The 14,876-nt window shown below is 40.8% G+C and overlaps 1 protein-coding gene across 2 annotated transcripts in view; it reads left to right on the top strand.

The window, feature by feature from the left end:
• LOC144720274 (mucin-5B-like) overlaps nucleotides 1-13,913 on the top strand; it is a 94,187-nt gene extending 80,274 nt beyond the window's left edge. For both annotated transcript variants that reach the window (XM_078596893.1, XM_078596894.1), the window contains 13 exons: nucleotides 1,133-1,311; nucleotides 2,158-2,227; nucleotides 2,750-2,859; nucleotides 3,738-3,769; nucleotides 4,601-4,778; nucleotides 5,381-5,485; nucleotides 5,687-5,727; nucleotides 7,213-7,335; nucleotides 9,678-9,776; nucleotides 10,993-11,118; nucleotides 12,121-12,160; nucleotides 12,284-12,407; nucleotides 12,975-13,913. In XM_078596893.1, coding sequence (XP_078453019.1) covers nucleotides 1,133-1,311; nucleotides 2,158-2,227; nucleotides 2,750-2,859; nucleotides 3,738-3,769; nucleotides 4,601-4,778; nucleotides 5,381-5,485; nucleotides 5,687-5,727; nucleotides 7,213-7,335; nucleotides 9,678-9,776; nucleotides 10,993-11,118; nucleotides 12,121-12,160; nucleotides 12,284-12,407; nucleotides 12,975-13,143 — 1,396 coding nt within the window. In that variant the 3' untranslated portion in view covers nucleotides 13,144-13,913. The remainder of the gene's footprint in view (nucleotides 1-1,132; nucleotides 1,312-2,157; nucleotides 2,228-2,749; nucleotides 2,860-3,737; nucleotides 3,770-4,600; nucleotides 4,779-5,380; nucleotides 5,486-5,686; nucleotides 5,728-7,212; nucleotides 7,336-9,677; nucleotides 9,777-10,992; nucleotides 11,119-12,120; nucleotides 12,161-12,283; nucleotides 12,408-12,974) is intronic.
• Nucleotides 13,914-14,876: the final 963 nt, after the last annotated feature.

Below are 14,876 nucleotides of genomic sequence, written 5' to 3'. Positions count from 1 at the left end.
TATGTTTATATATTTATATAAATATACCAAGATGGTTATCTGAGTTTCAGATAGAGGGAGGAGGCCAAGGGGAAAGCACCTCCGATTGGCACGGTTGGCTACGTACGGTGCAAAAAAGTTCAACATACATAGGTGGAAAGTTGATTTCCAAGGGTGGAATTAAATGTAGGGGTATTATGATTTACTCCCCTCCTGCAAAACTGGAAATTTTAATAATTATCAGTATTCTGGGTTTCCATTTGACTCAAGAATCCATTCTTTTTGGGCGCTACAGTGAGAAGTGGTGCTCTCGATAGCACCACCTCTCACTGATGTGTGACTTATGACCTCAACAATTGATAGTAAGTTTATATTCTATTCTCGCGTATGGCAATATGCTCAGGAGCGAAATGCCAATGTCGAGGCCAGCTAGCCACGAGAGGGTTTCAGAATAGAGTGTGTGTGGTTTTGATTTTCCTCAATTGAAGGAGTGGAGATTACAGCGGTTTACTATATGGTACATAGTAGTAATATTGTAAGTAATTCATCGACGCATCATTTTACCCATACATACATATATTTCAATATGTTTCCATAAAACACATTGTGTCTCTTATTCTTAAGCATACTTTTGATGAAATGACATTAGCTTGCATCTGGTTATTCAGTGCCAAGGAAATAGTTTTGCAGGGTTATGTAACACATCATCAATCTACAGAAATCATTGTAATGTAATATAACTTAACAACACACAAACAAACACCCACATTCAGTGAATGGTAGCCAACTTTCTACGGTAACAACAAACCCAACAAACCCAACAAACCCAACTTGACCTGTTTCTATTTATTTATTAAGATGCAGGTTGCTCCACACAGCAGCAATGCAGCATTTATCAGATAATGTTGAATGAATTCCTACACTGTACACACATATTGCCTATGGAGGCATCATTTGCCAATGATCTCGATGGTGCCCAGATATCAGTTTGACTTTATTGATATGAGTTTGAGATATTGATATCAGTATAACATACACATTGACATGCAGTGAAGGCACCGCCGCATTGCCCTGCAGATGGACGTATCAGGCGCACATTCTTTCACTCTGTCTGTAAACTGTTCATCCCCTTGCCCTTTCTCCGACATTGCAGCCTGTTTGCGGAATGCAAGCGAGTGATTGACCCACAACCGTTCATGATGGGATGCCAGTTCGACTGGTGTGCAACACGCAAGGACGACATTCCATGCCAGAGCATCCAGGCGTACGCCAGCCAGTGTCTTGACCGTGGCATCTGCATCCACTGGAGGAATTTCACCAACAACCGCTGCTGTCAGTATCCATGCTACGTGGTGTGCTGTTGATAGAACCCTTTCGGGTTATACCGCGCGTGGTTTGGCACGACGTCTGACGTTGTGCTCTATGAGCTCCCAGCACACGGGAGTTAAACGTGGGGTATCACATAACTCTAACACTAACCCGAAAACGCGTGAGAAAGTTATACAGCACAACTGCGACAACATTTTGAGTAGCTGAACCGTTTCACGCAAAGCTCCTAATCTCTGGAACATCTTCCACCCTAAGTAAAACCTGCCAATCCAGTGTCCATTTTTAAACCACGCCTTAAGACAGATCCATTCCATAAGGCTTTTACTCACATATGTGTCAGCGAAGAATGTGGTTTTATTTGTCGATTTTCTCATCTATTTGTTTTAAAGTTAATACATATATATTGAGGTATCTGGTCAGGCGTTTGTCCTGAAAGGTGCAATATAAATACATGTTGTTGTTGTGTCGAATGTGGTGTTCACTCACTCAGTATTTGGCTTTCCAGCCCATCCTCCGTGAAGTGGATATTTGTCTGGCAAGGAAGGGTATTGTGTGTGTGTTTGTGTGAACATGTGGGCCAGTGGTTCATTTGTTAGTGCACTGTGCTAAGAACTTGCTATTGATTCCCAGGTATGAGTGGATACTGAGGTATGGGCCTTCCATAATTTGGCTGCCTTCAATACGTGCCTGGTGAAGCTAAGCATTGGTCCTTTGTGTGTGTGTGGGTGTGTCTAAAATTAAAATCCATCCCGGTTCATGTTCTCACCAGGATAAAATGTAGAATATCTCCCAGCTAACATTGTATATTTGAAATGGGTCAGGTCACTAAATAGATATTTGTCTTTGCAGCCTACACGTGCCCCATAGGGAAGGTGTACAATGCTTGTGGGCCCTCAATTCCACCCACCTGTGATACAAGGTAAGGTTTTATCCTTTATCCCTTTACCGCTCCACTGATACAATGTCTCACTTCCTAATATTTCTACCACGGCGTATGATTTGTACTTTGTAAACTCAGTATGTACGTATTCTTGGATCTTTCGGTAAAGTCACGTAGAATGGAAATAATAAAATAATAAAATAAAACATAATGTACGATTAGCACGTTTGGCTACGTATGGTGCGAAAGAAGTTCATAGTGTGCACATATTATTAAACACTGGACAGTTTTCTAAACATGATCATTATTGTTTTAAGTATGCATTCATTTATTTTGTAAGTAATATAGTAATTATTAGACATTTAAAAATTGTTATTACACGATATCGTACACTTTGGGAATATTTGTATATCTCAGATTGGTATGGCAATCGTATTTGTGCTATTAGAAAAACTTTGTTTACTGGCTCACATGATTACCTAGAGGCATAAATACAATTTGAGTAATGTGTTTTTTACCGGTTTTGTTTGTGATTTTACAAAAATAACATGGTGTACTTAGGTACAACATGGAGCTTAAGGATCTTAATAGGATGCAGGACGAAGGCTGTTATTGCCCAGAGGGAACGATACTCCACAACAGCCAGACGGGCATCTGCACAGCTAGCTGCGGTGAGGATATCACACCAAGAACTCCATAGGAGCAAACACGCCAACACAGTATAGCATCGGACCAGAGGTCACTTTAAGAGGATCTCAGAGGTAGCTCTGTAATATTCACGACCGTGAGCTGTTCTCTCACATGAAGGAGTCTACTAATCTGTGAGAGATCCGAATGGATACTCTGTCTCATTAGACAATAGGGAAAAAATATACAACAAATCTTTCAAACCCACATTATCCACATTCGATGGAGTGTCCTGGGAAAACTTGATAAACCACAAAATGGAATGTCCACAAAGTATGCTTTTGTTCAGAGTAGGCAGATTAATTGGATGACAGAAGTGAAATATCACGTTTGTCGTGTAGCCATCTGTGATGAGATACAATAAAAACGATATATAAATCAAAAGTGGAATTATATAGTGTTCCAACGAAGCTCGTTTGGGATATATTAAACATACATGCGGGTTATCAATTGGAGGACTCTCCTCACTGAATAATGTTGAGTGTTCACAGCAAGCATGGCATTGAACCAGATGAAACGCAACAGGCTAACTGTATGAGCGGAACAGGTGAATGTGCGCTTCCAAATGCTTAGCAACTGTAGTGTAAATTGTGTGCTATTTACATGCTGAAACGTAAAATAAATGTCATTACATAGAGACATATTTCATGGAGTGCACATGAGCAGTGCGATATTTATGAAGCCAATGATATAGAGAAATGAATGTCCAATGCAGCATGCATATGCAGTACACGTTGAACTATTGTAAATGTAATGGAAAATATCACATTGGGTTGCCATCTGGCCCTTAAGTGCTTGACTGAAAGATGGTGTACATTCTTAAGTTTGTTTTATTTTCTTGTGCTATGATTATCCTTGATAGGATGTACCGGTCCAAATGGATATCCGAAGCAGGTAATAAATGCAACTTCAATCGGCTATGCACTCACCGATTACAACATTACTTATTTATCACGGTCACGTGATCATCTCTAAACACAGATAATTGATGAGCAATGCAAAACAAAACCTTGAGGTTTTCATACATCTGCAATATGGACGCACACACACAGCATTCCAAATAAAACGTTGGGTTTAATGTATGCTTCAAATATGACACGATGTGAGTAAATTGTACATTCAGGCGGTAAAATGTAACATGACCTTGAAGACATAAGTAATTTGAATAAATGCTATAATATACTTAATTGTAACTTTTGGAGCATGATTTAACTAGCGCCTTACCTTTTATTTGCAACGTTACTTTGAAACGTAGTCTTATAATTACAAAAAACTGACCGTAGGTATTCTTTGTCATGTTAACTCAAGCTGTGCAGCAATATTGCTCTGTACATTTTAATGCATTAAGCTCGACACATCATTGATATGTTTCATGCATACAATTTCAAGGGGCAGCTTACGTAAAGTGCTGCATAAATGCATACGAAGAAACATCCATACATCCATATTCGTTCAACAAAGATGCAATCTATTACGTGCATAGGCGTATCAAGACACCGATAGAATGTAAAGGTGCAGCTCTGCAATTGATCGCTGATACCAACTGCTTGTAGAAAGGGCCTCCATTTAAAGGAGCTGTAGAAGAAAAAAAAAACTCCTTCAACGTCCCATCTCGAGCATATTTTGGGCCTACTCTTCCACGCTAGTGAGATGTCTCAAAGACACATACCGTCCAATGAATATGTACGCTAACACAATGCCGGGCACACGCGGTGTGCACCACAGTACGGCGACAGGTGGATCAGCAACTGCCTGGACTGCGTTTGCGACGAGCACAGCAGCTCTGTGGTTTGCGTCAACCACAGCTGCCCGCCGGCGCACAAACCGCCGTGCAAGGGACAGGGGATGCACCTGGCGGAGGTGCAGGATCCCAACGACGCCTGCTGCACACGCCTGCAATGCCGTACGAAACACCAGCAAACACGGTGTAGTCACAGGCCCTGCAGGGCAAATGGCGCGTGAACCCAGTTTGACCGCCGAGATTCCGTCCCGTCGAATTTGCCGGAGACACCGTAATCTGCGCCTCCTCATAGGGCACAAAGTCCAAGCCACTGATTCTGTTGTTGTTGTTGTTGATTTGTCATTCTCAATAATTACCGGACATGTAAATTAAATTGTAACAAATAATTTGTATTTTAAGTAATGAGATATATTATCAATTATGTAATTTCCATATTTTGATAAATACGCAAAGAGTATGCAGCAAATGCTATTTTTTTAAAAAGAATTCCTTCCTATGCTGTCATCGGGGGTTGTTTGACCATACTTCACCGCCGTGAGCGGGAATCAAACTCGGATGGTCTGGTTTATAGTGCAGCGTGCTAACCCCTACGCTACCGCTCCCCATACATAGATAGAATACACACATGTACACACATAAAAATTTGTGTGAACACTACAACTGTCAAATGCAATGCATGTTTCATATTTATTTTTAAATGCTTTACAAATGCTTTAAAAATATTGATTGAGTACTAAACATTGTATTTATTTTTTCATATCCAGAATGCAACAGTAATCTCTGCATTATTAAAGACATCTTATGTCCAGTGGGCTACAAGACAGTGGTGAAGATGGATAAGGAAGATTGCTGTCCTCTGACTGAGTGTGGTAAGTTGGTTGCGTTATCACAAGTGTCAACCAAGTGTGGATTAAGCACAATGGTGAAATTGACAATATTAGGGTGTAGGCGGTGTAATGGTTTCCATGGTCTCTAATCAGTGTCTTTATGTTATACGTGTCTATATTTTTTAATATATGAATTATCACAATAACTTTGTAAAATATTTGACGACTGCTTCTCTCTTGCAGTGCAATTAAATGTTTGCGTGCTTCACTCATCAACCTACGAGGTAAGTGTCGCACGAGGATTTCCCCAGTGCTCTAACAGTCCATACGTAATAATCCTGGGTGCCCACAGAGGCATTATATCCAGTCTTGAAGACGGGTAATTAGACTGCAAAGATTGAAATGCGTGGTTGGAATGTTGGAGTTATGTGAAAGGTAAAGTATTTGCCAAAAAAGTAAAATCTTGAGTAGATATTTACGCAAGAGAATAAATCAAAACAGCGACACCTGACATGTTAACGAAAGCCTGACATTCTTTGGGTCTTTCGGTAAAGTCACGTAGATAGGTTGAAAGAAAATAACAAAAAACTACGACGTTTCGATCACAACACAAGCGATTTTTTTCCTCCTGATGACGATCGCGTGTGTTGTAATTTTTTTGTTATTTTTTTTCAACCTATCTATGTGACTTTACCGAAAGATCCAAAGAATAGGAATTCCTGCAGTCACGAAAGCTTTAGGTCAAGAAAGCCTGACACTCTCTGAAATATGATACGACGTGAATCAACAACGACTTGGCAAATATATGGCCGTTGACAAATTAAGCTCATAGGATACAATGTTCTCTCAACTAAGCGTTTGCATCGTGTTATCAAACAAAGATCAAACTGCCGTCGATAAATATTCAATAATATATGACGTCTTGTTAGACACCATGTAATAATGACCTTAATTTACTTACTGAATCTCAATACATATTCTGGTTGGAGGAAATTTAGAAACACTGAGGTATTTCTGGTCGTAGGTCATTTCCTCTTAATTCTTGCTTTTTGCCTCAGTCCATCCAGTGATACAATAGTTTATAGTTCTTGGTGTTATAAGATACTGAGTGCCCCTTGCCCTTCCAATACTTCACATGGCATTACTTTTAACAAACACAAATGTACAAAAAAATTACCGCAAACCTTTTCTATTGTGTCAAAATAAGACCATATCACACATCTCACGTGAAGCGTAATGAGACACCTGGCTTTACCTCTGGCATAGAATTGTGTTTTAGAATTGAATATAATGTCTTTATCATTGCAGCAGCAGCAGCCACATCCCCCCCCCCCTCCTTGGATAAGCATTTGGACGAGAAACTGTAACACTTTGTGACACATTAAATAGTTATAATGCTGAAAGAATACTACAGGGGAGATGCTGCCGCGTGCAATGGTTGGCACATTGGACTTGCAATCCAGAGGTCCTCGGTTTGATCTCCCATCGTGGCAGTTTCAACAATGGGCACGTTAGCTAATTTTCTCCCCATTTCTGTTCACTCAGCAGTGTAACTGCACCATGGTCAATCGATTGGTCAAATGTGGTGGGGTAAAGCGTGGGTACTCCCCCGTCTTCCAAACATCTGGTCAGCATGGAAGAGTAGACTAAAATACCCTCTAAAGCGGCTCTCTATAGCAATGCGTTGCAGGTCTGCACCTTTTACCTTTTGTCTTTCATTACTGAAATGAAAAGTCTGCCCACTGGCGTGCGTTGCCCTGTTTGCGCAGGTTGGGGAGGGCATGCCGTCTGCAAATAAGTGCGAGACGTGCGTTTGTGGACACGGGAAGGACGTCACCAAATTTCACATTCCGGAGTGCACGCCCGTGCCCTGCAACACGCAGTGTGCGCTGGTAAGGACCTCTGCAAGTCTCACGGGCAGCTTCTCTGCGGGGTTTATTTCACTCCCACAAGTAAAGAACAACGTCTGTGGGGACCACACGCTAAAACTGTCTCTCAAATTCTCGATTTGAAGCTTTCGTGACTGCAAGGATTCATATGCTTAGGTTGTTTCGGTAAAGTCACGTAGGTAAAAAATTAAAATTAATAAAAGTAAAATCACGACGTTTCGGAGGCAACATAAGCTTCCGTCTTCAGGTGGAACCGTCACAGCACGCTTGCTGTATCAAGTAAATGAGAAATTCCAAGAGATACTACCCCGTATATATACTGGTTGAGGGGGGGGATGAGCCAGGACAGGCCCCCTTTTTTATTATTATGGTAAGGTTGGTGCGGCTTGAGACTACGGCTAGTCTACGTAACAAAGGACTGAGCCTTTGCTATGTAGACTGGCTGAGAGGGGGGGGGGGGTGCCAGAGTTGTTAAACCTAAGAATATGTCTCTCAAATATTTTGTTTCAAGATGGGTCAAAGTGGTTCTCTCCATCCAGTCAGCAGAAAGTGGTAGTGCCTTCCTCCCTGCTGTGGTATTGGCTGAGATCAGACAATTTATTTTGACAGAATAAGGACTTAACAGCTGGAAACTCATTTAAAGGCATCATCCACGGAGATGGAAAAAACTGAACAAGTTGATGTTGCTGGCTTAAAACATAAATCTATAAATAAATATATAAGTAGAACAATCCATCCGGTAATGACTGTTCTGTAGAGTGGAAAGAGAGGTTAGAAATATTGACCGACTCATAGTTGGAGGCCAAACTTTATCATGAAAACACTGGGAACCGAGTAATGTTGTTATATTGACATGTTTCTTTAATAGGTGAGCTGTTTTCAATGTCCACACATATTGAATAGCAAGCAAAAAACTTAAACCATTCAAATAAATGCGTTAACTTATATTTAAAAAATATATATCAATTCTAGATTTGAAGTTTTCGTGACTGCAATTATTCATACTCTTAGGTTTTTTCGGTAAAGTCACGTAGGTAAATTATTTTTTATATAAATTAAATCACGACGTTTTGGGCGCAACACAAGCGTCCTTCTTCAGGTGGGGACAACTTAGCGAAAGCACAACTGCTTAAGTATTTCGCACTTAAGCGGTTGTGCCCGAAACTTCGTGATTTAATTTATTTAATTTTTTTTACCTACGTGACTTTACCGAAAAAACCAAAGAGTATAACATATCAATTGGACATTAGAGATCTGCATCATGTGGAGGCCAAAAGATAAGACCTATTTCGTTGGGTTGCATCACAATGGGATTTCATAACCCACATAGACAGCCTCGTCAAGTCGGCAGCCATGCCAATATCATTTACCAAGGTGATTTATTGCTCATCTGAGCACTGAGACAATGCTCATCTCCTGTTTTGTGGCCCTGAGTCAATGGTGGAAATTCCACATTTTTCTAGTAGGGGTGAGTCTAATGCATAGGACAACCACAGTTGAATTCCCCGCAGTGGTACTTAGTTTATTGACCCCGGATGAGTGATGGGCTGAGCTAACCCCCATCCAGGAATTGAACTCGCCAGTGCTCCAATTAAATGATACAATACCGGGTTCAGATTGCATCATTCATTGTTTTGCTCAAAAAGCAAGTACTGTCCAAACCCAGTCATAGATTTATTCATAGATCCAGTCAAATATGTATTTGAGTAATTTCTGGTTTAAATTGAGATCCCTTCCCTTAAAAACTCACTAATCCTCTGCCATTCCCAAGTCAAGGGTCGTATACACTGACCCAGCCGTATATCTTGAAAACTAGAGCCAATCAACAATTTTAAGCATCATTTTAATTTTCAGTGACCCAGAATTAGTAAAGTTGGACTACATTTATTTCAGAAGCATTTTGGCTGAAGCCATCTGTAGATCGAATTATAGGTTGTATTGAGTCGCCCTTTTAAACACACACCATCGATGTATTGTCTAAGTAATGTGGCCTAACAACACAACTTCATATTCTTGGTTTTTTCGGTAAAGTCACGTAGAAGGGAAATAATAAAAGAACCAAGAATATGAATCCCTGCAGTCACGAAAGCTTTAAATCGAAACACAACTTCAGTTCAAACAAATTACATTATTTCTGTGTCTTGATATACTGGAACATATGAAATTGTTTCAAATCTTATACATATCAACTTGACAGCCAGTATGTAAAACGGTTTGCATATTACTTAAGTCTCGTATACAACGACATTGCACATTTAAGACTTATGCTTTAAGGCTGACAGAGCTGGGATGTCTTTTTCCCCATTCCCTCAAAGTGATTAATTATGTATTGTTTTTCTCTTCAGGGCTATGAATATGTGGAAAATAGCGAAACGTGCTGTGGAACCTGCAACCAGACGAAATGCATTATTAATCTTCCTCAGCAGTCCAACATCATCCTGCAGGTGCTTGGCCATTAACCTTGCAATCTGCTCACCTGTTACATTCTGCAGAGACAGATGAAGGGAAGTGATTTATAGCAGGGTCCGTTTAAGTTGTCTTTCATTATAAACGAGGGAGATATTTAATGCACCGTCTCTGACAATTTCATGAGAGCAGGCAACGTAACGATAGCCCGTGTTAATACTGTAGCTTCTCTTTGTGAATATATTTGTGTTTTCAGGCATATCTAGTGAGAATATGAGTTTAAGAACACTACTTGAATCTAAATAAATCAGTAGGTTAATAGTTCACGTGTACACGTGACATTCTATTTCTGATGGTATACCAGAAAAAATACATTTGGTTGCTTAAAAGGGAAAGACCGCTTCTAACATATCAACGTCCCAAAAAATGTCACGTGTTATCCACATCGATATTCCCCTACAGTTTGAGGAGATCTAAAGATGTACACTGCTTTAAGCTTTGGTAGCATTTTAAATGTGTAACCATCAAGGAATGCAGTTTCAGTGTCACTGAGGGCGAGTGGCTTTAGATGATTCAAAGGTCCCTTTCAGCGAATACTGCTAAATACCTCAGTCAACCTCCGTTTAACGGGGCATTGCCCTTCACCAGATACTCCATATTATCTCTCTCTTCAAGTCGAGACGTAAGATTTAGTTTATGACCTACGATATCTATCCATCGAATTTATCAGTAATTAAATTCTTTTCACGCACCCCCATCTATTCCAATGTTCCTCAATCACGTTCGTAAAAAAACATTGTTTACCTTTTAACGTGATCTAATATCCCACATGGCTTGCTCTTCTATGTGCAGCAACTCGAGGTGTGGTTGTAATGAAATGCTTTATCCATTCACATTGTAATCGTTACAATTGTAAATTATTCGGATTGGGACGGTGGTCTTCTCTGGAAAGTGCCGTATCTATGAAAAGGTGGTAAGCCATAAGCTCTGTGTACTCCGTGGACAGTTTAAAGATCCCGTGATGCTCTTTGATAAGAGCGTTGTAATGTTCACCCTGGGATCCTGGCAAAACTCCCACTACCATTTATTCATGAGAAATATGACCCAGCCAAATTGCCCCCACATTGATAATTCATGTAATGCATTTGGCCATTCAGGGGACTCGAATTCTCTGTAAAAGACATTTAATTGATAATAACATTGATGACTCACTAAAATTACTGTTTTACAAGATCCCCTTTTTATGTCATGCAGCCTTCAGAAAGTTGGTCTCCGGACAACTGCACGAAGTACACGTGTGAACGTATGGATACCGGGATTCTAATGACGACTGTGGCAAGCATCACGTGTCCAGACTTCGACCCCGACACATGTAAAGATGTAAGTGAAGCCAAGGTGTCGTATTCCTCACCTGATCTACATTGTGGGTTAACAATGTGGGCATTGCAAAATAACCTCCCGTTTTCTTTTACTGAGGATGCCTGTGATTAAATCATCTGGAATGCCCCTGATCTCATGACATCTCATAAGCAAAGTAGAATTAACCCAGGATATTGCTCGGATTGGAGTTCGCCATGCGTGAAGAACGGGTGTAATAGGTGCTATGGGCAGCAAAATACTTTGTCCTGCACCCGCTCTGTCTACACCAAGCTGCACTGACCGGCACAAAGCATGGGGAGGCTCTCATCCAGCAGTGGATTGCCAAATAGGCCGTTCATGTACTGACGATACTAATAAATACATATATCAAACTTTTATTATTATTATTTTAGCAGGTAAGGCACACTGAGCTATATAGATATATATTTTTTCAGAAGCGACCTGGCCACAAATGATAGCTCAACGAAGTGGTTTACCATGTGGACATTTATAGCAGCCAAATACTCGAAACGCACTGTTTCTAAATGCATGTAATTGTATCGCGCTCAGTTTTCATGAGATTCAGAGGTGCGGGAAACCTTATACGAGTGGGAGCGTAGCCAGAACCGATGCTACTAACAATTGCCCGTGCTCGTTGACACTATACTGGAAATATTATGCCCTGTCCATCCATATAGATAAACTTCATATGCTATGACAAAATCTGCAAAACTCATAAGCCAGTTATGACCAAACTTACCATGCAGCTTACAATCACCAATGTCTCAGATCTGTATAGTTCTGGGAAACATTGGCAACAAAATACTTTTCACATTATGTTACGCAATGTATCGTTTTCATAAATCCCTGTTCGAAAGTGTGTGTTGTTGTAAGATTTGTGTGGCTAATCTGCATGCCAATTTGTGTATTTATGTATTTGTGTCGACACATTTTTTTTGCTAGAGCAAATCCCTCTGGCTTATTTGAAAATGTAACAAATGTTACATTTGCTGTTCCTTGCAGGGTACAATACGCCCGACTAAAGATGGCTGCTGTAAAGAATGTAAGTACCAAGTTATTATTAGCATGAGTTTCCATTGTTTTCCATGTTTCTACTCCGATAAAATAAATGCTCTCTTATCCTGCTGTGTTTTTTACGTAATTTGTGTTTGTTTTCCTTTCCCAGGTGAAGCATCAAGTGCTTTTTGCAAAGCAATCGTTTCCAACGAGACGATCGAACGCGACGGCTGCAGGAGTATGGAGCCGATGCCGGTGATCGTGTGTGAGGGGGCATGCCCAACATCTTCTGTGTAAGGCCGCAGATGCATGTCACGAGTACACATACATCATAAGCGAGGAGTGATTGTACTTTCACGGACGCTGCCGTGGTCTAACGGCCAGCACACTAGACGTGTGATCCAGTCGCCGGTGCGATCTCCCAGCGTGGCGGATTAAATAACGGGCAAGTTTCTTAAACCTCCCCTGCCAATTGTCATCCAGCGGTGTAAATTGTTACACCATGGTCAGTTGATCGGCAGGTCATGTGTGATGGGTTAAAGTGTGGGTACACTCACGTCTTCAAAGACGTTTCGGCATCGTTGAAGAGCAAGCTAAATACCCATTAATGGGACTCTAGAGCTCCCTCTGGTTGAGGGCCTATTGCCAGCAGTGGCGTTAACAAAACGTTTGCAGGGCTGCGGCTTTGCCTTGTCGCAAACATACACAAACACATTCACACACCACAAATAGGAGTGATCCAGAAGCCCGTAGAAAAAAACTAGGCATTCTCGCTTGCTAATGTCTGTCAATGATGTTAATTTTGTTTGTTTGTCGGTGTGTGCATTTTTGTTACCCATGAATGTCTGTGTTTCCATCAGCTACTCATCTAAGACCAACTCGATGATGCACACGTGCAACTGCTGTCAGGAGGCGAACACGGAGCATAGGGAGGTGACCCTGATCTGCGGCGATAACACTGAGATTAATATTGCCTACCCATTCGTGACAAAATGCGCCTGCAAAGTCACCCGCTGCAGCCGCCCTTAGACCGCTGTGCATGCAGCTTCCACGGGCCCATTGGCATACAACTGATACAGATTACCTGGTGTATATACGACTAGTCCAGCGGTTCTCAATCTTTTTTGTATAGCAGTCCCCCCCCAATTAAGGCCTCTGATCCTTATGCCCCCTGCCCATCCAGTCTCTATGACCCCCTCCCCCCCAACCTGCCCAGGTTACTAAGGTCACAATACACAGATTGATCACATGTCACAATACACAGATTGATCACATGTCCATGCCTCTTAGTCACCGTGGTGTTAATGTGTATTCGTGTTCTGTGGCTCGCATGAGAATATTTTTTTTCCTGCACGGTATCCATGCCGCAGGATGCAATTATCTCCTTCCCTCCTCCGCCACGCCCCGTGGAAAGCCGGGGGGGGGGTCCAGCTCATGGGTTGAGAACCACTGCACTAGACCATGGGAATATGATAGATGCTAGATTTAGAAAACTTTGGATTATGTAGGTAGCTCATAGGTGACAAAATGACAATGCACTCTCACTTTGGGGCCAACAAAATTGTGCTTTACTTAACTTTTTTGGGGGGAAATTCATCGGAAATATTGCATAATAACAGGTGATTTTAGTGTTTAATTGCATTGGTAAAAGATACATAAATGGCGATCTTAGAAGTGGAAAACATATTTTAATTATGAGATTGATATTGGGAAATGTGTGGAAATTTAATGGAAGTACTGTGTCATGTGAAACGTTTCAAAGCAATGCACAAATAAAGGTATCAATTTAAGCAATTAAACGTGTATGAGATTTGTATTAATTGTGTTGACTCCATACATGTGATGTGAATCACCCTGCAATCCCTCATTCAACTCATATGTCCTAAGAGTCACACCTGGCTCTTTATAAAGTACCCAATTCACGGCAGTTCCAAGAATTAGGCAACCTCAGTCAACATTTCAAACATGATCCTAACACGTTTTGAAATAAAAAATTTAAGGTAATTATTTTTAGTTTGTCAAATACAGCTTTTTATACAATAATTTAAAACACGTTCCTTCGGAATGGGCAGTGAACATGGTTGGACAGCGCATTCGTGCACGACAGACAGACAAATAATCCCTGGTGGGCAGTGTGGAACCTGTTGTTCCTACCTGTACAATTAACATCCGAGTGTGGGATGAATCAGTTAATCTGAGTACATCCAACACGATAGCTTTTATGAGCATTTCTGCCATATAAATAATTAAAACTACGCCCAAGTAAAGAAGTCACTGCATCATTTCACCATAAATCTTTCAAGTGTCTGTTTATGCATTAATTGCCTCAGTACACCCAGAACCATGGAACCGCCCACATGCAAGTTGTTCTTCCATCTGAACATTGCATGCCTTGACAGCTTAAAGCTTTCGTGACTGCAGGGATTCATCTTCTTGGTTCTTTCGGTAAAGTCACGTAGAAGGGAAGTAATAAAATAATAAAAATAAAACAATAAAATTATTCTCACGACGTTTCGGCCACAACGCAAGCAGCCAAGAAGAAGAAAAAAAGCTTTGAGTCTATATAAAAATTAACCCGTAAAAACAAAGTTTTTCACTATAAATCCTTTATATGCGTGGCGGCTAGAGTCCTCTCGTCCTCTGGCTTGAGATGGCTGCCACCTATGGGTCAGATGATTGTCTGCCAGCATTAACAATTGGTAATTAAATATTTAAAACAATTTCCCTAAACAGTGTAAAATTTTGGAAAAAATGTTTAACGA

Source organism: Lampetra planeri, chromosome 8 (genome assembly GCF_965212315.1).
Source record: "Lampetra planeri chromosome 8, kcLamPlan1.2.h2, whole genome shotgun sequence".
Lineage (NCBI taxonomy): Eukaryota > Metazoa > Chordata > Hyperoartia > Petromyzontiformes > Petromyzontidae > Lampetra > Lampetra planeri.
The sequence above is the reverse complement of the archived record's forward strand: the minus strand, read 5'-3'. Positions and strand labels throughout refer to the sequence as shown.